The 23,680-nt window shown below is 50.6% G+C and overlaps 1 protein-coding gene across 6 annotated transcripts; it reads left to right on the top strand.

The window, feature by feature from the left end:
* Window positions 1-8,002: 8,002 nt before the first annotated feature.
* Window positions 8,003-22,240, top strand: LOC106823449 (C-type lectin domain family 18 member A-like). Of its 6 annotated transcripts, none has more exons than XM_014829162.3 (13): window positions 8,003-8,139; window positions 8,304-8,548; window positions 9,160-9,251; window positions 11,265-11,504; window positions 16,916-17,013; window positions 17,450-17,571; window positions 17,753-17,860; window positions 18,498-18,590; window positions 18,972-19,078; window positions 19,708-19,837; window positions 20,165-20,261; window positions 21,228-21,319; window positions 21,841-22,240. In XM_014829162.3, the coding sequence occupies exons 2-13, from the start codon at window positions 8,410-8,412 to the stop codon at window positions 21,876-21,878; spliced, it is 1,356 nt and encodes a 451-aa protein (XP_014684648.1). In that variant the 5' UTR covers window positions 8,003-8,139; window positions 8,304-8,409; the 3' UTR covers window positions 21,879-22,240. The 6 variants fall into 6 exon arrangements, 4 of the variants coding, with proteins under 4 accessions (XP_014684648.1, XP_070356678.1, XP_070356677.1 ...); XM_070500576.1 differs by having other exon boundaries at window positions 8,009-8,121; XR_011499027.1 differs by lacking the exon at window positions 8,003-8,139 and adding an exon at window positions 20,932-20,971 and having other exon boundaries at window positions 8,151-8,548.
* The last annotated feature ends 1,440 nt before the right edge of the window (window positions 22,241-23,680 follow it).

The following is a 23,680-nucleotide window of genomic DNA, read 5'->3' as shown; positions in this document are numbered from 1 at the left end:
GTCTTTTGTTCACTAAGATTGCCTTCCTGGCCCCTGGCCCCCCGTGCTTATGGGAGTGTTCTGAATTTAGAATCTAATGACCCCCCACACCCCGTCCAGTCAGCCTTGCAGACCCCACCGGACTTTCGGAAACTCAGCCCAAGATCCCACCATCTCCTGGGTGAAGCCTTTCCCTCCCCAGGACACATGGCCTCCCTTTGGTGTCCCCACTGTACCCCTTTCAGTTGTGTCTTTCCTTGTTTTTCTCCCCTGCTGGTTCTGTAAATCCCTCTGGGGGGGACTCGGCTCTTTGAAACCGCAACATCTAGCTTTGTGCCTGGCACTTAATAGGAGATTAAGTGACTGGGGGAAAGGGAAGAGCAAAAGCTCTGTTTGCCGATCTTTGAAAGGGGATAAGGCTCTGGTGGCCTCGTGGATGAGATGTGGTTCATTTGCCGCTTTCGACCATGTTCGCTGACCAGTAGGTGGCGCTGCGGCGTGTGAATTGAGGTTTCCTGGGTTCACCCAGCCCCTCTGGGGAAGGCACTGTGTCAGGACTCATCAGAAACCCAGGTCAGACTGAGAAAATCTCCCCGTGAGAGGTGATAACCCAGGGACGCCCCTGTAGCACAGGAGGACTAAGACGAGGCTCCTTTGATGCAGCCTCGAAAAGAGCGACATGCCCTTTCCCGCCCACTGCCCTTCCCGTGAGAGGCTGCGTAGAGTTAGGGACCCTCAGACACTGGGATCTGGGCGGCATCTGACTCAAGCCCCTCAGAGGCCAAGATGAAAGGGCGGTTTGGCGGTATGAAGAGGGTGTCTTCCGAGCTGACCTGGCCCGGGTCTGAATGCCCGCACTGCCTCTTCCTTGGTGTGTGAGCGGGGGTTACCTTCCCTGAGCCTCTGTATTAGTCCGCAGTAGGCACTGTGTGTAAGGAGAGAGAACCAGTAGGATGTGTGTGTGCATATGTAGAGAGAAGGATAGAGAGGTTTATTTTGAAGAACTGGCTCACGGGATTGTGGGGCCGGCAAGTCTGAAATCTGCAGGGCAGCTGGCCGGCTGCAGCCCCAGGGAGGAGCTGACGCTGGGGTCTCCAGTCCAAAGGCAGTCTGGAGCCGAATTCCTCCTTCCTCTGGAGGACCTCAGTCTCTTCTCTTAAGGCCTTCAACTGAATGGATGAGGCCCACCCACGACAGCTGGGGCGATCTGCTTTACCCAAGGTCTGCTGATGAAATGTCGATCGCAGCTGGAAAATGCTTTTACAGCAATATCTGCACTGTGCCTGGACACATCTGGGCACCACAGCCCCGCCAAGTTGACCCACATAATTGATCCTCTCAGCGGTGGTTGTAAAATGGGCAATGATTTTTTTTTTTCTGGCAAGATTCGATTAGTGTGTATAAAATACTTGGCCCACTGCCACATTTTTCAGTGCGTGACAGCTGCTTTTGTCATTAGTCTTGCAAGATGAACTGTGTGGCCTGGCACCTGAGGTTTCCAGATTGTGGGAGATGGTGGGAGACGAGCAAAACTGAGTGACCCAAGGAGGCTGAGGGACATCCAGCCCGAGGGACCAGGGACCTACGCCCAGCCCTGTGAGCCGGAGGCTTGTGATGGGGGCTGGGGGGGAGTCCCCCAGTGCCGCTGGCGCTCACGGCTTTCAACTGAGCTCTTTATGACTTGTTTACTGACTCCTGGGGCTTGGCATAGACTGACCCCAGGATGCGCCCCGGATTCAGTGTCACTGTCGGAGCCCATGAGCTCTCTGTCCGTGCCCAGGACGTGCACCTGTGTGATCAGATGGGAGCAGCTCCACTCCAAGCCCCCCATGACCTTGGTTGACTTGGCCTCTGTGCTTTCCAGCTTCTTCTGGGCCCTGCCTGGAGCTGGATGTTTGCGCTTCATTCCTATTGTGAACACGGGGGAGCCTGGCCAGAGTCTCACCCAAGCAGAGAGCCCCTACTGGTGACAAGTCTTCCTTCACTTGGCAGCTTTTTAATCTGAAGCTCAGCAGAATCGCGGGAGGAGAAATCCCAGTGGAACAAGCACAGAGGACTTGGGCATGTAAAAGCAGGATCCCACTCTCCTTTCCCTCCGCTTAGTCCGGAATCTGGGCCTGACAACACACTTGCTTCTTCTAGGCTCCACCTTTTCTTCTCGAAATGCCTTGTAAATGTCTAGTGTCATAGTCTTCTCAGTAAGGGCTAGGCACAGACTCTCTTCACAGGACCTGGTGCCACACCTCATCCCAGACATAAAATTCTCTTTGCCTAGCCAGGCCATGCTTTCCTCCTCCAGGCAGGCTTCCAGGGTCTCCAGCTGCAGCTGCCCAGCCAGTCAGGAGCCAAGAGGAACAAGGGAGGCAGATGAGGATGCAGCCACCAGGCCCTTGCCACCTCTAACCCCCTCAGCACCCGGTGAGGCAGAGGCAGGATCTGGAGACTCTGGAGGGGAGGGACCCCTCCGGCACCCTCAGCAGCCAGGAGCCCTCCCCAGAGGAGCAGCCCTGACCCAAGGGAGCCAGCCTTGGGCACCTTGGGTCTCCTGCCTGACCATCCCCCCAACCAGGTGAAGGCCTCGGGCTGCTGACTCCCGTAGGACCTGCTTATTACTTTTCTTAGAGCTTAAGCGTCGGCTTTTTGTGACTGATTTTTAAAGTTTACTTTTTATCAAAGTGATACTGACAGTAGTTTGAAGTCAAATAACACTGCAAGGCTTATAATGATGAACAGCAGTTCCCCGACCCAGCCCACCCTGGGGTTCTCGATCCCCCAGGGTTATCACTCCTCTCTAACAGCTTCTTCTGGAGAATAACTCTTTCTCTCTTCATTCATGCTCATGGTGTTATTTCTTGGTTTGTAAGGTTTCAGATATTCTCTACCGACTCGGCAGATGATTTAGCTCCCACCTCACCCACACGCATTCCCCCCACTTGCCATCTATTTTTTTAACTTTGGTTTTATTTCCCTTTTGGGATTAAATCAATATTACTTACATTGTTTGACTTTATAAAAATTATTCTCAGCTGAGCCATGTCATGCACTATGATTCCGTTTCCTTTTTCCCATTTTATTTTTAAAGATTTCAAATGTACTGAAAAGTTGAAAGGATTTTGCAGTGAACACCCAAATACCTACAGCTACATTCTACCATTTTACTAAGCATCCTTGATCCCATCTTTATTCATCTATTCATCTCTATATCTATTCATTAATTTGTCTTGGTTTTGGTACATTTCGAAGTAAATTGTAGACATCAGTCACATTTCACCCTAAATACTTTTCTTGTAATATCTTTATCTGGTTTTGGTATCAGGGTAATGCCGGACTCACAAAATAAGTTGGATAGTATTTCCTACTGTTTTTTTTTTTAAATACAGCTTCATTGGGATATATTTTACATGCCATGAACTTCACCCATTGTATATGTACAGTTGAATGATTTTTAGTCAATTTATACATTTGTGTAATCATCACCACAATCTAAATTTAGAACACATTTTTATCACCCCCAAAAGTTCTTTCATGCATTTTTACAGTCAGCCCCTCTCCCATCCCCAGCCCCAGACAACCACAGATCTGCTTTCCGCATCTAGAGATTTGCCTTTCTAGAAATTTCCTGTAAGTGGAATCATACAATATATCATCTTTTGTGTGACTTCATTCACTTAAGCTAAAAGCACTTGAAATTCATCCATGTGGTAGCATGAATCAAAAGTTTGTTCCTTTGTATATCAATTACATTGCAACAAAGCTGGAAAAAAATTTGTTCCTGTTTATTGCTGAATGATATTTTCTTATATGGATATACCAAAGTTTATCAATTCAACATTTCAATAGACATTTGGGTAGTTTCCAGCTTTTGGCTATTATTATGAATTATGCTACTATGATCATTTGTGTACAAGCCTTTGTGTGGACATGTGTGTCTATTTCTCTTGGCCAGGTAACTAGAAGTAGAATTTCTGGCGTTTGTGGTCAGTATATATTCAACTTTTTAAGAAACTGCCAAACCATTATCCAAAATGGCTGTACAATTTTACATTGCCACTAGCAATATATTCAGGTTCCATTTTCACCACATCTTCCTAAAACTTGGTATTATCTGTCTTTCAGGCTAAAGTCACTCTACCGGATATGTAATGGTATCTCATTGTGGTTTTGATTTTCATTTCCTTAGTGACTAATGATGTTTAGCATCTTTCATGCGCTTTTTCTCCATTCATATCTTTTTTAATGAAATGTCTATTAAAATATTTTGCCCATTTTTAAGTGGTTATTTGTCATTTTTATTTAGTTGTTAAGAGTTCTTTGCACACTGCGTGTAAGTTCTTTATCAGGTATATGATTTGTAAATATTTTCTTTCAGTGTATGGCTTGTCTTTCATTTTCATAATTGTGCCTTTTGAAAGCCAAAGTTTTTAATTTTTATGAAATCCATTTTATCAGTTTTTCATTTTATGAATTGTGCTTTGGTGTCATATCTAAGAAATCTTTGCCTAAGCCAAGGTCACAAAGATTTTCTTCTATTGTTTTCCCTAGATCTTTTATAGTTCTAGGTCTTATGTTTAGGTCTATGATCCATTTGAAATTTATTTTGTGTATAGTGTGAAGTAATTGTGTAAATTCACGTTTTTGCATAGGGATATCCAACAGTCCCAGCACCACTTGTTGAAAAGATTATCCTTTCCCCCATTTAATTGTCTTGGCATCTTTGTCAAAAATCAATTGACCGTAAATTTAACTGTTTCTTTCTGGACTATTCTCTTCCTTTGATCTATATGTCTATCCTTTTTCCACACCATATGCTTGTGATTATTATAGTTTCACAGCAAGTTTTGAAATCAGGTAGTATAAGTTCTTCAATTTTTTCTCTTTCAAAGTTGTTTTGGTTATTTATAATCCCCTTGCTTTTCCATATACATTTTAGGATCCACTTCTGGCTTTCTTTAAGGAGAAAAAAGAAGGCTGTGGGATTTTGATAGGAACTGCATTGAATCAGGAGATGAATCTGGGGATAATTTCCGTTTTAACGATAGTGAGTCTCCCAATCCATGAATGTGGAATGTCTCTCCATTTATTTAGATTTTCTTTAATTCCTCTCAGCAATGTTTTGTAGTCTTATGTGTTTAGGCCTTATTCTTTTTGATGCCATTGTGAATGGAATTGTTTTCTCAATTCTATTTTTGGATGGTTTGTTGCTAGTTTATAGAAATACAATTGATTTTTGCATATTTACTTTGTATCTTGAGACCTCTGTTCCAGGAGGTTTTTTAAAAACATTTCTCAGGATTTTCTGCATACAGGATCATATCATTTTACTTCTTCTTTTGCAATCTGAATGCCTTTGTTTTTATTGCCTCATTGCACTAATCGCACATCCAACAGTACAGAGTTGCGCGGAAGTGGTGACAGCAGACATCCTTGCCTTGTTTCTGATCTTAGTGGGGAAAGCGTTTAGTCTTTCACCCTTAAGTGTGATGTTAGCTGTAGGGTTTTCACAGCGGCTGTCTTAGTTTGCTAGGGCTGCCATAGCAAGGTACCCCAGTCTGTGGCTTAAACACCAGAAATTTATTTACTCAGTTTTGGAGGCTAGAAAGCCAAGATCAAAGTGTCAACAGGGTTGGTTTCTTCTGAGGTTCTCTCCTAGGCTTACAGATGGCCATCTTCTGTGTCTTCCCATGGTCTTCCCTCTGTGAGTATGTGTGTCCTAATTTCCTCTTCTTACAAGGGCACCAGTCATATTGGGTTAGGGCCCATCCCAATGACCTCCTTTAACCTTAATTATTTATTTAAAGATTTTATTATTTTTGTTTTTCTCCCCAAAGCCCCCCTGGTACATAGTGCATATTCTTAGTTGTGGGTCCTTCTAGTTGTGGCATGTGGGATGCCACCTCACTGTGGCTTGATAAGTGATACCATGTCTGTGCCCTGGATTCGAACTGACGAAACACTGGGCCGCCTGCAGTGGAGTGTGCGAACTTAACCACTCAGCCATGGGGTGGCCCCTTAATTATCTATTTAAAGACTCTATCTCCAAATGTAGTCACATTCTGAGGGATCAGGATTACTACTTCAATATGTGAATTTGGGGGGGATGCAATTCAGCCCATAACAGGAGCCCTTTATCAGGATGAGGAATTTCCTTTCTGTGCTTAGTTTGTTGAGAATTTTCATAAAGAATAGGTTTGAGATTTTATCAAATGATTTTTCTATGTCTTTGAGATGATAGCGTGGGTTTTTCTGCTTTGTTCTCTTAATATATTCTATTACATTAATTGATTTTTAAATGTTAAACCAACGTTGCATTCCTAGAATAAATCCTAACTGGTCATGGCGTTTAATCCTTTTTATATGTTGCTAGTCTGCACCCAGGAGGAAATATCATGGAAACCAGGGTGCAATGCCCTGGTTAGGAAGTCTAACAGAGGTTCTCATCCCTGCTTTACACCAGGGCCCAGGGACACTGAGGCCCAGGGGTGGAAGTGACAGGCCCAGGGGTGGAAGTGACAGTCCCAGGGTCACACAGAGCACCTGGTTAGAACCTAGGCCTTCAGATGTCTGGTCCAGTGTTTTACTTGCTGGCGCCTCCTCTTCTGACTCCTGAGGCAGGACTTGCCGTGGCCTCTACTTGTAGTGAGCCAGTGCCCCTCAAAAGTCGCTCTACCTTGGGCCCCAAAATATTTTTTCCTCCTGCCTGTCTCCAGTGCCTGGCATTGTGCTACATAGGAGAACTAGCCGCATTTATCTTCAACGTCCAGGAGCAGGAACTGGGTCTTTTGTTACCTGGTATAGAGCAGGGCTATGGGAATTGAACTCAGAGGACCAGGATGTGAATTAAAGCTGATCTGCACCACTGTCTCAGAATGTGAAGACAGACCTCAGATTAGCTGGGACACTCCATGTGCTTGCCGGGTGACCTGGGGCAAGTTCCTTAGACACACTGAGCCCAGCTTCCTTGTCTACGACATGAGCACTGCATCTGCTATGCAGGATCGTTGCAACAATTAAATGAACTCACATATGTAAACATGCTTTGTAAGCTCTATAGAAAAAGACTGCTATTATTAAGCATTGCTGGGATCCAGACAGGGTGAATTTGAGGTTGCCTGGTCATCCCTTTGAGGGAGAAGAAACGCTTGATGCCCTAGGTATTATGGGGGGACATACAATCCCAGGCTGGCTTAGAGGTCCTTGTGCCTGGCCCTGCCCCCACACCCCAATACCCATGATGAGATCCATGGTCCATCATGTTTCCCCTGGGAAAGCCAAGTCCACTTGCATCTCAGCAGAGCTTCCAGGGAGCTGACACCTGGCTCTGAGAGGGTGCTGGCCCAGGGGTCAGAGGTCACACAAACTCCAGAAAGAGGAAGTAGGTGGCTTGCAAGTCTGTCCTTTGGGATGGCTGAATAACCTGTGATCTGCCCTGAAGGGAATGTGGGCATTTAGCTATGGGCTACAGGACAGCCATTTATTTTCTAAAAAATGAGGGCCACAGGACAGAGCTGCTTCAACTTATCCTGGTGGGATTGTGTGGGCTGCGGCCAGGCCCCGGAGCATCACGGCAATTCACTGCCCTCCTGCTACAACGGCTGTTTGTCTAGAGGCTGACTTGTTCCCAGCAGGACTCGAGTCAGCCAAGGGCATCACGTGCTCTCCTCCCCACTGGCTCGCCTTGCCCTCTCCTGGCCTCCAGTCACGTGGGTGTGTGTGTGTGCGGGGGGCACCAGGGTTGGGGCCCAGCCCCCTACACTGCCCAGACTGTCCTAAGTCACCCTTTTCCTCCCACAGGTGCAGTCCCAGCCCACTCCCCTGCAAACCCACCGGTCGCACCTGTCTGGTGTGTGGTTACCACCTGCCTATGTTTAATTCATGGATGGGGGTTGGGAGGAACTTCCCAAGAAAAGAAAGAATTCCCCTGGGTCTTGCCCAGTCCCTGCCCACCCGCAGGGCACATAGCATGAGCCAGGGCCTGGGGCTGGGAGTGGAAGCTGCCAATGGGCCCGGAGGACACTGTCCCAGCCTGGGCACAGCCATCATTCGTTAATCCACAGCACTGGAATGTCTGCGGGCCAATCAGGGGGTCTCCAAGGGCTCCCCAAGGGCTGTAATAATCCTGCAATGATTAGCAGAGGCCACAGGGTCAGTGCACACTGCTGGGTAGGTTGGTCGGCTGTCGGCGGGGAGGGCTGGCCAGGCCAGTGGCCAGAGGAGGGTGGGAGCCTCGGGACTGGAGCTAACTGTCTGTCCCTTTTCATGCCAGCGTCAAAGGGAGGCTGTTTGGACACACCGATTACTCACAACCTCCCCCTTTTGTCTGCCAGCCCAGCCTGACTCCTGGGGTTTGTGAATAGCTCCATCCAGCCTGGGAAGCGAGCTGGACAGAGCTGGACGGCTGAGCCAGGCCGCACCGGGGATACCAACAGGCCCATGCTGCTGTCAGAGCCCACTGCTGGGATGGGGGGCTGCCGGCCTGGCCTCCTGCCCATGCTTCTGGCTCTCCTCGGCATCGCCTGGGCAGAGATGCAGTCACTCCAGCTGCGGGAAGAGCAGGCTCCGATGCCTGGAGGTAAGGAGCACCTGGGCGAGGAAAGAGGTGGAGGAGCTATGAGCTCTACAGAGGAGTGCTGGGGGATTTCTGGAAGCCAGTTCCCAGGCCTGAGTCCTGGGCAAGCTGGTGTGGTTTAAAGAGCGACCCTCAGACAGTCCAGGGGCCCTAGACAGATGGGGGAGGCTGGGGAGAGGAAGAATGAAGGGGAGTGGGCCCAGGCCTGGGGATCAAGGAGGAATACTGGCCCGGAGCCTGCAGCTTGGGCCCCAGGAGAGACTCAGTGGCTGAGAGGAGCCCCAGCCAGGGGGCTGCTGCCAACCCAGGGCTGGTTCCCTCCTCACGCTCAGCCCCCGGCCGCTGTTTCCTTCTATCACCCTCACCCCCAGCTCTCAGCCCAAGCACTCTATATCTCAGTCTCTCTCCAACCCCTACTCCTTTCTCTACCTCTCAGTGCCCCCAGCCCTCTGCTCCTGGCCCTTCCACACACACCCACCATCCTCCTGTCCCATCCTAGGTCTTGTTTCCCAAGGGCAGGGCTGCACTCTCCTGTTGCCATAGTGACCCCCACCCATCACCTGGGGTTGCCTAGGTCCTGCTGCTCAGGCAGCCTGACCTTATCCCTGCCCCAGCCCTGAGCAGGAAGGAGAGTTTCCTGCTCCTCTCCCTGCACAACCGCCTGCGCAGCCGGGTCCACCCCCCTGCAGCCAACATGCAGAGAATGGTGAGTACCCAGGGTCGCTGAGGGGTGGCTGGAGGGGCAACCCCAAAGAGGACTCAGGAGGCTGCGGCGGGGGCAGGAGTCCTTCCTCCTGGACAGGGCAGGAGGGACAGCCAGTCACCTTGCCCAGTGAGGGGATGTGCATAGTTGCTGGGGGCTCCACAGCTTTCTGCTCCTCAGAGGGGCAGTCCTTTGGCTTTTCCTCGAATCCCATCCCGTTGCCCTGGAGACCAGGAGACATGGAAGGAGCCAGCAGGAAAGAGGAGCTTCACAAAGGAATCCCAGCAGGATTGGAGGGGCAGGGGACTGGGAGGGGGGCCGGGGCTTGTGTGTGACCAGGACCCAGTGCTTCTCCATGGGTTTGTCTGGGCAACTAGGAGGGGCCCCTCCAAGTTTCCTGCTCATTCACTGGGGCCCAGGGAGGGGCGTAGGGTTTTCCACCACTCCCATGGCGGCTGCGGGGTTGGAGGTATCATCCTGGGGCCCAGAAATGCTGCCCCCATAGTGTGGGATCCTAGCTGCCCCAGCCCATGTTAACAGGCCAGGGAATGAGGGCAGATGGGGCGGGGGCGGGCAGGGTTCCCCATGGCTGCCTCCCATAAACTCCTCTGAGGCTTGTGTAGCGATGGCGACCTTGAGCGCTCAGGGGTCAGTTTCCCAGGAGGTGGGGGTGGGGCGGCAGGCAGGTGGGGGTCGCCTCTCCCCCGTTTCCCCCCTCTGCAGCAGCTCTGCCCCTCCTCGGGCCCAGGTCCCGGCTCCCACTCGCCACTCGCCACACACCCAGCCCTAGAGTCTGGTGTGGGGCACTCCTCATCAGCTGGTCAGCAGTCTCTACACTGTTCATGGCCCTTTTGTCAAGTCTTAGAAAACTGCGTTTCATAAAAGATGCAAGCAGAGCCCCAACCCTCAGCCTCCCTCACACCCACGGCTTTGGCTCTACAGACCCCTGCGGGCCTCTGGGGCTTTTACCCAGAAGAGGCTGAGGCCCTTGGCATGGGGTTGCCGAGGGGCCCCGGGCAGTCCCCACTGCCCTCATCAGAGGCAAAACCACAACCAGCATCTGCTGGAGGCCTGCTGTGCATCAGCCCTGAGCACAGGGCTTTCCTCTCTGCATCCATTTAACCCTCATGACAATTTTATCTGATATGTAACTTATTGGCCGCATTTTACAGATGAGGACATTGGGTCTCATGGAGGTTGGGGACTGCTGGAGGTCACACAGCTGGAATGAGGTGGCTGGACTCGACCAGGGCATGGTCACGGGGGGACACGTGCCATCCTGACTGCCCAGCCCCTCATTTCACGGGAGGGAGGACTATTGGGTGGGGGTGATGGAGGAGGTCAGCCAGTGCATGGGTGGGCCAGCTCCAGGGGGCCACAGCACAGAGGCCCAAGAGCCCCCTCACACCCCCTGTGGTCCTGTTTCCCTGTTCATGCCCCTACACTCCAAGGCCAGGGAATAGACACAGCGACAAGGCTGCTGCGGCTTTTTGCATAGAAGAAGAGAAGCTAAGTGGAGCAATTTCAGACAATGGCCAGGGCTAGTTGTACCTAATGGAGAACACAGAACTGGTTTGAAAGGCTTGGGCACTGCCCAAGGCTCACATTACCAGATGGGAAAAATTACAGCTGAAGCCCATCCCATCGCCTGGGCTGCCAGTACTCCTCAGGAACACCTGTCCCCCTGGGCGAGGGCTGCCCTGGGAAGGGCCTGAGGCTGCCCACCCAGGAGTCGGGAGGATGGGGACTCTCAGTCTTGGGCAGAGCCAGCCTCTGGGTCAGGAGTGCAGACACTGCAGGTGCTTTTTCCAACACACCTTGGAGAGCTTCTTGCAAGTCCTGTCTGACCTTCCCTGGCCCTGGTGAAGTGGGTGGAATCAGCTCAGAGAGGTTAGGCGGCCAAGCAGGACTCCCGGTCCAGTGCTCTTTGCATGACCCAGCACCCAGTGGAGGAATGGGATCACTGAGGCCTGGCCTAGAGGTCCTCTACTGCTGTCTCTGTTTGTGCCATCCCAGGACTGGAGCGAGAGCCTGGCCCAGTGGGCTCAGGCCAGGGCGGCCCTCTGTGGTGCCCCGGCCGCAAGCCCAGTGTCTGCCTCTGGGGCCACCCCGCAATTAGGCTGGAACGTGCAGCTGCTGCCTGTGGGCTCGGCATCCTTCATCCACGTGGTGGGCTTGTGGTTCTCAGAGGGGCAGCAGTACAGCCACGCGGCAGCAGAGTGTGACCCCAATGCCACCTGCACACACTACACTCAGGTGAGACCAGGGTACCAGATGCCAGGCCCCTGGGCTCCTGGAGTCAGCTCAGAGGGCCACAGTTTGTCCTAAAATTGGTGGTTGCTTTTTCTCCAATTTGTTTAGTTTTCTGTTTTTCAGCTTTAAATATAAAATATTTTTAAAGCAAATCAAGTAATGGCTCCCTCTTACCCCACTACCTAGATTTAGAAAATGTTAACTTTGTTTCTCATCTCTTTTAAAAAAACCCCAACAACGAAGGTAAACTCAAGCCCTACTTGTGCCCTTTCTTCTGTTCCTGCCCAGAGTAACCTTCCTGAAGTCCTGAAGTCCAGGTGGATCACTCCCAAGCACGTTCCCCCTCTTTTATTTTCACTCAACAAACATTTGTTGAGTGTCTTCTATATACCTGGCTGTTTAGGTGCCAGACTACAGCACTGAAGAATACAGGCAAAATCCCCAGCATGTTCTAATACCTCTAGTACACGTGGAAGTGTTCTCATACCTTTTCTGTGTGTGAAGGTGGGTTGTGTGTTATTAAATCCCACACAAGTGCTCTCTCTCATGTCTCCTTTTGCATTTGTGTTTATCACTCCAGACCAGGTATGTAAGATTTATTTCTTTTGATCCAGATACCCATGGGTGAGTGATTCATTATGAATAAGCTGCAATTTATGGGCATCTAGGTTATTTCCACTTTTTTACTATTACATGTCATACCGCAACCGCAAATCCTAGTTCAGGTCCTCTTGTCATACGTGTCCAGAGTTTCTCTAGGACACACTTGGAAGGGTAATGGCTGGGTCATCGAGAGCCACATGGAGACCTACAACATTACTAGCTATTGCCAGAGTGATGGCACCAACTTTCCCTGTGTTGTCGAGTTCCTTATAATTTTTCCAACTCCAGGCTGTGAAATGCCACCTCATTCTGTTTGGGCTTTTTTTTAGGAAGGTTGGCCCTGAGCTAACATGCCCTGAGCTAATATCTGTGCCCATTTTCCTCTACTTTAAATGTGGGACACCACCACAGCATGGCTTGATAAGCGGTGCTAGGTCCACACCCAGGATGTGAACCGGCAAACTCTGGGCCACAGAAGCAGAGCATGAGAACTTAACCATTACGCCATCGGGCCAGCCCCCACTCATTCTGTTTTTAATTTGCATTTCCCTGATTACCTATGAGACTGAGCATATTTTCTTAATTGCCTGTTGATTGTGTCTTTTCCTTATTAATTTGTAAGCATCCTTTCTATATTCCTTATACTTTTCCTTGGTCATCTGGATAGCAAATACCTTTTTCTAGCATATGGCTTGTATTTTTTCTTTATGCTATCTTTTATAAGATAAATCTTTTATAAGATTTTAATATTAATGGAATCCATTTTATCAGGTTTTTTCTTTATAGTTCATCCGTTTGTTGTCTTATGTTTAAGAAATCCTTTTCTACTCTGACATTGGAAAGATAGTCCTCCTGTATTTTATTCCAAGGTTTAAATGTTTTCCTTTTTCATACTGAAGTCATTAAGCCACCTGGAATTTTTTGTGCTTGGTGTGACGTAGGATTTCTCTTGTTCCACATGGACACACTTTATTGAGTGTTGAATCTTTCCTCCACTGACTCATAATGCCACCTCAGCCATATACCGAGCTCACATATCCATACAGGTCTGTTGCTGAGTTCTCTTTTCTATTCTGTTGATCTTTCTGTTCATCCCTGCACAAATTGTGTTTTAATTATTATGATTTTATAAAAACTTTTGACAGGAAAATCTCTCATATTATTATTATTGTTCAAAACTTTCTTGGCTATTCTTGGCTCCTGATTCTTTTATATGAATTTAATAGATAGCCTTTATCAGGTTATAGACATTTCTTTCTAATCCAAGTTTGTCAAGGATTTTAAAAATCATGAATAGGTCTTGTGTTTTATTAAATGCTTTTTCTGCATCTTTTGAAATAATCATATGGTTTTTCCATAATTACTAAAGTGGTGACTAATTTGTGTGTGTGTATACAAAGCTGTTACATGACACTGGATCTTCCTGGTCACATATTTTAAACATTTTATTATAGAAGATTTCAAACATATACAAAGCAATCAGAATCATTGAATGAATCCCCATGTACCCATCACCCACCTTCAACAATTATCCGCTCATGGCTTCATAGCTCATCTTATTTGATCTGTATCCTTACCTATTTCCCTTTCCTCCTATATTATTTTTAAGCAAATTTCAGACATCATATAATTTTATCCATAAGTAAGTATATATCTCCAAAAGTTTGCTCTTTTTAAAAAACATAATCACAATACCAACGTCAATATGTATTTTTAAATATTAACTCTTCCTTGCCTTCCTACGTGCAGGGCGGGCTGTAATTTATCTATGCACCGTATGCTATAAGTTATTCAAATGCAAAAATACTTACATATTAGTAAACAGTATGCTACCCCAAGTCCCCAGAATGTACCTGGCCTAGCCTCTTCCCTGGGACACCTAGGATCTTTCCTTTGATCTAGAACCAAAAGGTGAAGGCCTGGCACTGTAGTGGGTATCCAGGATCCTGCTCCAGCCCGGCATCTGGTCTTATTGGCAAGCACCCATGCCTACTGGTTGTTAAATATTTTGAATATCTACCTACTTGACATGTCATGTCATGTGAAATAATGTGATGTGGTGTGTGTGCATGTGTGTGTTGTTGTTGTTAATTCATTGCTGGATTTGGTTTGCTAAATATTATTATTATTTTTATTTTGGTGAGGAAGATTGGCCTTGAGTTAATATCTGTTGCCAACCTTCCCCTTTTTGCTTGAGGAAGAGTGTCCCTGAGGTAACACCTGTGCTAGTCTTCTTCTATTTTGTATGTGGGACGCTTCCACAGCACGGCTTTATCAGTGGTGTGTAGGTCTGCACCTGGGATCCAAACCTGCAAACCCTATGCTGCCAAAGAGGAGTGCACAAACTTAACCACTACACCACTGGGCCAGCCCGCTAAATATTATTTGATAGTGAAATTGACCTCTGATTTTCTTTTCTCATACTGCCCTAATTGGAGTTATAGTGATGCTATATTGACCTCACAAAGTGAGTTGGAAGCTTTCCTCCTTTTCTAATTCCTAGAATAATTTCTATAATATTTGCTATAACTCTCCACTAAAACTATTTGGGCATTGTTCTATTTTTGGGTTGTTTGTTTTTTGTGTGGATGTGGATGTATGCATGGATTTTTAAAAAAAATTTTATTTTTCCTTTTTCTCCCCAAAGCCCTCCGGTACATAGTCGTGTATTTTTAGTTGTGGGTCCTTCTAGTTGTAGCATGTGGGATGCCGCCTCAGCATGGCCTGATGAGCAGTGCCATGTCCGCACCCAGGACTGACCCGGTGAAACCCTGGGCCACCTGCAGTGGAGTGTGTGAACTTAACCACTTGGCCACGGGGCCGGCCCCCTATGCATGGATTTTTAACTACTGATTCAACTTTTAGAAATGGTCATAGGTCATTTCAGATTTTCTGTTTCTTCTTGAGACAGTTTTGCCAAGCTTCTATTTTCCAGGAAATTCTCCCTTTTATATTTTTCAATTTATTGGTCATAATTGTTCTTTTTTTTATTTGTTGCAAAGTTTATTTTATGAGTTAATTATAAATAGAATAGCCCATGCATAGTCTTTCAGATTCTGAAAAGTGAATTGGTAAAAAAAAGGGTTGGTGGCTTGTTTTTCATTAACATTCAATTACAAATGTAATATAAGCTCCTGAATCTATACAAAAAAATGGCAGGTAGACGGTGACAGTGAGAAAACTTAAAGTTAAACTTTATAATTGTTAATTATTTAACAGAGATGTAAAACTAGAATTAAACAGATTTTAAAAATACTTACTGTGTCGGTAGCTATGTCCTTTTAAAATTCCCAACTTTATTTGTACCTTCTCTCTTTTATTCTTTATCAATCTTCCCAAAGGTTTGTCTATTTTAACAAATTAACTTTTTGTTTGTTTTTACCCTTTTTATTAATTTCTGCTCTTATTTTTATTACTTTCTTCTCCTTTATTTGGTTTATTTTATATTCTTTTTTATATTCTTGGTATGGGTTCTCAGCTCATTAATTTTGTCTTTTTTCATTTCTGTTCTATGCCTTTAAAGCTATACATTTCCCTCTAAACTTTGTTGGCTGCATTCCATAAGTTTTGATATTTAGTGTTTTCATTGTCATTTAGTCCAAGTGTTTTCTATTTTTCATCATGATGTTGTCTTTGATTTTGAAGTGTATATTTACGTTTCTAAACTATGCTTTCTCCTTTACTTACTTCTAAATTATTTACTTTAGATTTTATTGCATTGAATTCATAGAATGTGGCCTCTAGGATATTGGTTCTTTGATATCTGGTGAATCTTGCTTTATGGTTTAGTGAACCACAGGGTCAACATTTGCAAAAGTTCCATGCACTCCTAAAAAGAATGTATATTCTCTAATTGGTAGATACCTATATATGACTACATGTTCATATCTGCCTACCTCATACTTGTCATTTTTAGTGATTACCAGAGTTTACCTAGCCATTCCTGTGTATTGACCATTTCTACTCTTTCCAAGTTGTCATGGATTCTAAGACTTTAAATACAAGTTTGAATACTGTTAAAGACCTATATCTGTGAGGTTTTGCTGCATGACACACTACCTCCAAAGTTAGCATCTTACAACTCTGCGGGTTGGCAATTTGGGTTGGGCTCAGCTGGGAGGTTCTTCTGGTCTTGGCTAGGCTGACTTGTGCAACTACAATCAGCTGCTGGGTTGCATGGTTGGCATGGGCTCAGCTGGCTCATCTCTGCCTATGAGCTCTTTCAACCTCCAGCGGGCTTCTTCATGCAGTGGCTGAGCATGAGAGTTCTATGAGAGTGAGTGAACATTGCAAGGTCTCCTGAGGCTTAGTTTCAAAACCAGCTTAGTATCACTTGTGCTTTATTCTGTTGGCCAATGCAAGTCACAGGGCCAGCCAGGTTCAAAATGTGGGAAAGAGAGTCCTCCTCCTGATGCAAAGAAATGCAAAGCCACATTTAAAAGAGGGGGCCATAGGGAGAAGTGAAGGGTTGTATCCATTTTTGCAATCCATCACAAGACCTTTGATGTCCAAGACTTGCTTTTGCCACTCTCCTCCACCCATCCACAATCTCCCCTCCCTTCAGGTATCTGCTAACCCTCACTCCCCACCTAGAAAGCTTTTCTAGACTATTCCCGCCCATCCTCATAGCCCTGCCTAGCACAGCTGCAGCTCCTGAGGCCCCAGGGGGGTGAGGGAGCTGTCAGTCTGCCTGGTTTGGGGCAAAAGCTGTGTCTCCCCTCCCCAGGCGAGCATCATCTGTGCTGCTGGCCCCTAGACTGGGAGTGGGGGTGGCCTGTGATAGAGTTTCTGAGCCACTGTGTCTCCCGCAGCTCGTGTGGGCCACCTCGAGCCAGCTGGGCTGTGGGCGGCATCCCTGCTCTGGGGCTCAGGCTGAGCTGGAAGCCTTTGTCTGTGCCTACTCTCCCGGGTAAGCCCCCACCACAGCAGCTTCCCTGCCATCCCCTGCTGGGGTGGGGGGGGATACTTTCACCAGGTGAGATGCCCATCCACCCACCCAAAAGGCCTTTACCCTTGGTCTGCACCTTGGTCTGTACCTTGGAAGAGGGAAGAAGGGGGAAAGGGAGAGGGTACAGAAGTGGGCAGCATCTAACATTCTGGCCATGCAGAATGTGGCTTCTCCTCAGATGTCCTTCCGGGAGGCGCTATCCTGCTTCCGGGGAATTTGCCAGTATGAGTTTGGAGGTCATCTTTTCTTTCCTAGGAAATCTCCCTGTCTCACCCAGCTCCCTGACTCCCTGGCTGGGCCAGAAGGAGCTGAAGGGGCCACTGGGGCAGGCAGCAAGGCCCGTTCCTGCCTTGCCCAGGGCCAGGCCCTTCCAGCCCTCTGGTGCTTGCTCTCACAGAGGCAACTGGGAGGTAAATGGGAAGACAATCGTCCCCTACAAGAAGGGCGCCTGGTGTTCACTCTGCACAGCCAGCGTCCCGGGCTGCTTCAAAGCCTGGGACCACGCGGGCGGGCTCTGTGGTAAGTGCCCCATGCTGCTGCCTCCTCCTGGAGCATTGGGTGCATGAGAACTTGATCTAGTGACCTTGGAGGAGGGTGGCAGCATCCTGAGGGGCTATCCTGGAAGCCCTGGGCCTCAGCACCCAGAGAGGCACCTGCCTGGAGAAGGCCCCCTCTAAGAGTTCCCTCCTCATCTAACCAGAGGTCCCCAGGAACCCATGTCGCATGAGCTGCCGGAACCATGGTCATCTCAACGTCAGCACCTGTCACTGCCACTGTCCCCCTGGCTACACGGGCAGATACTGCCAAGGTGAGGGGCACCTGGAATTCCAGACCACAGCTGCCTGGGGGACCCAGTGAGCGAAGTCTCTGGGCCCAGTGCACACACAGGAGCCCCGGGGGGTGAGGAGGTACTGAGCTGGGATGCTTGCACACATGCTCATGTGGTGTGTCCAGGGGCTGCGCTACATTCACTGAGAGGGTTTTGAGGGAGTCTTGAGTGAGTTAGAGGGTGCTGACCATGTATTTGCTGATCTGCACACTACATATAGTCATTCAACAAGCGTTCATTGAGCACCGACTGTCTGCCAGATCCAGAGCTGTGCAGGAGATTCAAAGTGGAATCAGATTTGGCCCCTTAGGTTCTGGGGTGGTGGGAGGAGGACAAAATTAGGATCCAGAAGTAGATTCTTGTCCCACTGTCCCCACTCCCCAGCTCTGTGTCCATGGACAGATCGCCTTCCAAACCCGAATTTGCTCTTCTCTACAATGAGATCAAACCAAAGACACCAAGGGTGGCAGCGGTGGAAGGCCTGATGGGTTCCATCCCTGAGAGGGATGTTCTTGCCTTGGTTGGCCATTCCCCATGCATCTGTGGCCTGTGAGGGGCAGCATGGGGTCCAGGGAATGTGGGCTGAGCGCCATCCCCTCTTGCCCCATCCTGGCAGTGCGGTGCAGCGTGCAGTGTGTGCACGGCCGGTTCCGGGAGGAGGAGTGCTCCTGCATCTGTGATGTTGGCTACGGGGGAGCCCAGTGTGCCAGTGAGTCCTGCCCCTAGGCCCCTGAAGGGTCAGGCTCCTCCCAGACTCGCTCAGTGGAGTGCTGGATCCAACTCATACCAGCTCACAGGAGCCCACTGCCCACATCTCTTCCCCATTCAGTGACATCACATCGGCAGCTTGAAATTGGCCATGGTGGGGTATTTACACCACAGAAATTGGCAAATGCTACACATCGTAGATTTTTTCTTAGAGCGAGAGCTGGTTGTTACCCATTTTCCAGTACACCACTGACCCCCACCCACTCTCCAGCTTAGAGCGGATAGCCAGAGGAAGGGGCACCTTGAGCTTAGCTTCCTGGCAGGGCAGAAAGGGTAACAATTCTGAGGTCCCCACACATGAACTCAGGCTCCCCTCCCCCAGCCAAGGTGCACTTTCCCTTCCACACCTGTGACCTGAGGATTGATGGAGACTGCTTCATGGTGTCTTCGGAGGCAGACACCTATTATGGAGCCAAGATGAAATGCCAGGTGACGGTCAATCCCTGACTTCCCAGGGACCCCCCAGAGTCTCAAGCGAGGGTCTTAATGGAGGGACCCTGGACTAAGAGATGGTTCCCTCGACTTCTCTTGACCTGACTCTCATCATTAGTATAAACCAGGAGTCACAAACTCAGAGGCCCATGGAAGCCTGGAGGTCACTTAATGAGCTAAAGGGCCCAGGGATGAGGACCCACCCAACCCCCCTCTAAAGGGCCATCTTAAGTCAGTGCCAGCTGCAGGCTGCCAGGCAGGAATACGAGTTCAGGGAGGCCAGAACTTAGGATTTTTCAAGAGAATCAGAAATTCAGATTTTCATTGGCATCTTGGGATTTATTAACGTCAACAACCAATTCAAATGTATTTAATACACTGAGCAGATGAAACAAAACCCTTCTGAGGCCAGCCTGGGCCCCTGCGCACAGAGAGAGGAGAGGCAGGCAGGGGAGAGGAAGGGGTCCCCTACTCTAAGAGGCAGGAGGCCGTGGTGGGGGTGATGACGACAGCCTGGCCAGCACACAGATCTGACATCCATGAACATGGTGGGGTGGCAGGCTGGGCAGGAAGGGCTGGCCTCAGCTCTGGGGCCCTGCCAGCATGACCCAGAGTGGGGGTTACAGGGAAAGGGCGGGGTGCTAGCCCAGATTGAGAGCCAGAAAGTGCAGGACATCCTCGCCTTCTACCTGGGCCGCCTGGAGACCACCAACGAGGTGACCGACAGTGACTTTGAGACCAGGAACTTCTGGATCGGTGAGTGCCTGACTGGTTGGGGGTGCAGTGACTGCAGGGGCTGGGATACCCCACTCTGCTCCAGGAATTGGGGCCTTGGAAACCCAGAGCACCACAGGAAGGGTGTATGTGGTGAGGGCTTGGAGCCCAGAACGGGGTCAGTAGTCAGGCGGTGACCCCCTTCCCTGGGAAGAGAGCTGAGGGGAGGGAGAACCGCCAGCGAGTCTGGAAGAGCTAGGAAGGGGGCTAAGGGCTGGGGGCTGGGCAGGCATTAAGCAGGGAGCCTGGGCTCTGGGTGCAGCCCAGGGATCCCCAGTAGTGGGGCCAAACTTGGCTGCTGTGGCCCAGGGCTCACCTACAAGACCACTAAGGACTCCTTCCGCTGGACCACTGGGGAGCACCAGTCCTTCACCAGTTTTGCCTTCGGGCAGCCTGACAACCAGGGGTGAGTCTGGGGTGCCTTCCCTCCCGAACCCACCTTCTCACCCGGGCCTGTTGCTGAGCCTCCCAACAGCACTGAAGAACCACCACCCGGCCTGCTGCCTGGCTGAGCCCTCTGAGGGTCTGGGCCTTCCCTGGTGCCCAAGAAGTCCGGGCACAGCTGGGTGCAGGCACAGTGCTGAGAAGAGGCTCATCCTTGGCCTCCATGTAAAAGAGAGAGAACTCAAGAAGGCTTCGTCCATGCACCGGTCCCCATCGTCCCCTCAGCTGTCCCTCCTCCCCTCCACCAGCCATCCACCCCTCCCCCCACCACGCTCCCTCTGTCTGTATCAATACACTGATTCTGGCATCCATTATTTAGCTATTCGCCCACCTGCACCCATTCACACACACATCCACCCACCAGCCAGCCTGCATTGAGGCCCTTCTGTTTATGTGGCCCTGCCCTGGTCTTCAATACCCAGGAATGCCCAGGGCAGGAGTGACAGGGCTGAAGGTAGTCAGGCTGTGTGGCCACCAAGGGCTCCAAAGACCTCGCCTAGCCCTCCCCCTCCTTGACAGCAGCCAGGCCTATGTCCCTGGTCCATCACCTAGAGGAAGTTGGCCTGGTCAGGTTCCCAGGCACACCTTCTCCCAGCTGGGAGGCAGAACGGACATGGGCTTGTCTGTTCCAGGTCCCCCCACCTCATTGACTGGTGTGGCTGAGTGCTGGAGGTGGGTAGGTGGAGTTGCTACCCCAGTAGGGGGTTTGCCAAGACCTCCCAGCTTCCCTGAGAAGAGCTGCAGTGGTCTGGGGAGCAGGTGTGGGTCCTGGAGTGGGGGTGGTCTGGCTCCCAGAAGCCCCATGTGCAGGATTGGGGCACATAGGCCTCTTAGAGGCAGGGAGCCTGCTGGGTGGAGGATTTAAGCCTCCCCCAAATTCCTAATTTCATTCCTTTACCCTGAGCACCTGCCATTCGGGCCCTGGCAGGTTTGGCAACTGCGTGGAGCTGCAGGCCTCGGCCGCCTTCAACTGGAACGACCAACGCTGTAAAACCCGAAATCGTTACATCTGCCAGTTTGGTGAGGTCCCTCCCATGGCTCCCCTCCTCTGGTCCCTGTCCCCTGGGGTACCCACTGGCCCACTCCAGGTGCTAGGATATCCAGGTCACAGGCCAGAGAGTGTCTGAGCACACAGGGCACCAAGGATGTCCTGCTCAGGGCCTTGTTGTACCTTCGGGCACCTGAGGCCCAGAGGAGGACAGATGGGCCCAGCTTCACATAGCATGTCCACGCAGTGACAGGACCAGAACTATAGCTGGCCAGGGATTTCTCCAAGGTCCCTTTCCTCCTGTCACTAAAGCCACTACTTGGGGAACTGTCGGGTTCCCCAGTGTCCCTGATTCCCCAAAGCCCCATGAACTAAGGTGGGGGCAGAGGTGAAACCTGGCCCAGAACCAGCTTCCAGCAGTACCTGCTGGCAGGGTCTGGAGCTCCACGAGGGACCATGGCCATGGGCACTTCTGAACCAAATGCAGCAGGGTTCCCATCCCAGGACTGCCTGGGCTGCCACTGTGCCTCACGCTCTTATGCTTCCTTTCCAGCTCAGGAGCACATTTCCCGGTGGGACCCAGGGCCCTGAGGGTCGACCAGACATCTCCCCTGCCAGACCCTGCTTGCTTGTCTGCCCACCTTTCTGGAACAAGGGCCAGTCCAGGACTACAAGCTCAACATCCAAAGAGTCTTAGATCTTACAGGAAGTGGGGCAGGGGGTACAAGTGAGGCCAATAGGGAGCCTGGCACAGGGAGAGGGGAGCCTGGGGCCGCTCAGCCTGCTGTTGATTGGGAAGATGGGCCTCAATTAGGTGCCAAGGCAGAAGCCAGGGTCAGTCGTCAGAAAGGACCAGTCTCCTCCATCTGGGCCGGACCCTCTGTGGCAGACGGAGGTTCCTTGCTGCCCAGGATGCACCCCACAAGGGATTAAACTAAGTTATGAATCAGCCAGACTTGAGAACGCTCATTTTGAAAGGGAATTCAGACAACCCTGGATGATCCTAGGACCCAGAGGGAACCTGAGATTTCACTGCTGGTGTCTCCTACCCGCCCTAGTCCCTTCACTGGTCACCCACGTAGCCCAGACCCCCTCTGTAAGTTTTCAGGTTCCCCAGTGGGGTAGGAGGCCAGCCTCCCTGCCTCAGTGACGGGTCTTTTTTTCTAGCAACTCCCAGAGCTAGGACCCAGGAAGATGGGGTAGAAACCACTCTGAGCTCCTGTGTGTGTCTGTGTGTTGTCTGCCCTGGTGGAGTACTTTCACAAATGCAGGACTGACAGTGGAATCAGAATCTGGAAAGTACCATCCCCTTGCCCAGCTCCTCGAACATCACAGCTCATCATAGCTCACACTTACACATCAGGCACTGCAATTAACACGACGTCGAGTAACTCATTTAAACCCTCACACATCCTGATTTTATACTGAAGAAATGGAGTCACAGAGAGGTTGAGTAAGTTGCCCAAGGTCACACAGCTGGGAATCAAACCCGGCCAGTGTAGCTATCATTTAACCTTTCTATTTTCTTTTGGTGGTTCAGCCTGTTTCATTGCGGGAGTGGGGAAAGCTCTCTTGTGCCCTGGCTCAGGGCACAGGAACGCACAGGAAGTTTACACACATATCCCCAGCTGTCTCAACCACCCTGCAAAGGCAGCCGTAGTTGGGGGGTGGGGCGGGGGGGCAGTCACAGCAGGACCAAGCCCCAGACCACTACCCAGAAATTTGCCCAAGGTCACCTGCAAGGGCCAGGCCTCACACTTTCTGGGCTGGCTTGCCCACTGCACTCACTGCGTCGTGGGAGGTGGGAGGCACCACCCGGCCCCCTCCCCTCTCTGCCTTGGTCCTGTCGGGCAGAGACTGCAATCGGGCCACGAGCTTCTCTTCGGGGCACAGCGACTCGGCAGGAGCCATGGACGCCCGCGCCGTGAGACGTGGCCCTACGCCCCAGCGGCTCCTACCCCAGCGCCCGGCCCAAGTGCGCGCCTGGAGCCCCGTCCCTGCCTTCCCCGCAAGCCACCCCCGCGGCCCACCATCCCTGCAAGCCCGCTCTGCGGCTCCCCGGGACGGTCCCCACTCGCTCCAGCTGTGCCTCGCGGGTCACCCGGCGGAAGCCCTTGAGCAGGCCGCCTCGCCTGCGCCCCGTCGGCGCTCAGCTGCCCATTTCCCGCGCCTCCTGCCTGCGCCCGCTGCGCCTCCCCCTCCTCATGCCCACTGGGCTATGGCACGTTCCGGGGTCGAGGCGGGGAACCCTGGGCGCCCCGGGCCCGCGCTGGTCCCTTGGTAGCCAGCAGGTGTGTCGGAGATAGGAGTGTGCCCTGGGCGCGCCCGCCAGGGGTGCGAGGCGTGGCCGGGGTGCGTGCTGCCAAGGCAGCGGGGAAGTGGGGCCATCGGCT

Source organism: Equus asinus, chromosome 28 (genome assembly GCF_041296235.1).
Source record: "Equus asinus isolate D_3611 breed Donkey chromosome 28, EquAss-T2T_v2, whole genome shotgun sequence".
In the NCBI taxonomy this organism is placed as follows: domain Eukaryota; kingdom Metazoa; phylum Chordata; class Mammalia; order Perissodactyla; family Equidae; genus Equus; species Equus asinus.
This window is presented reverse-complemented; position numbering and strand designations above follow the sequence as displayed.

Coding starts and splice junctions, on each gene's coding strand:
- LOC106823449 (XM_014829162.3), top strand. CDS start 8,410: ATGCTGCTGTCAGAGCCCACTGCTGGGATGGGGGGCTGCCGGCCTGGC. Junction 8,549..9,159: donor GCAGGCTCCGATGCCTGGAG/GTAAGGAGCACC, acceptor TCCCTGCCCCAG/CCCTGAGCAGGAAGGAGAGT. Junction 17,572..17,752: donor CCACGCGGGCGGGCTCTGTG/GTAAGTGCCCCA, acceptor TCATCTAACCAG/AGGTCCCCAGGAACCCATGT.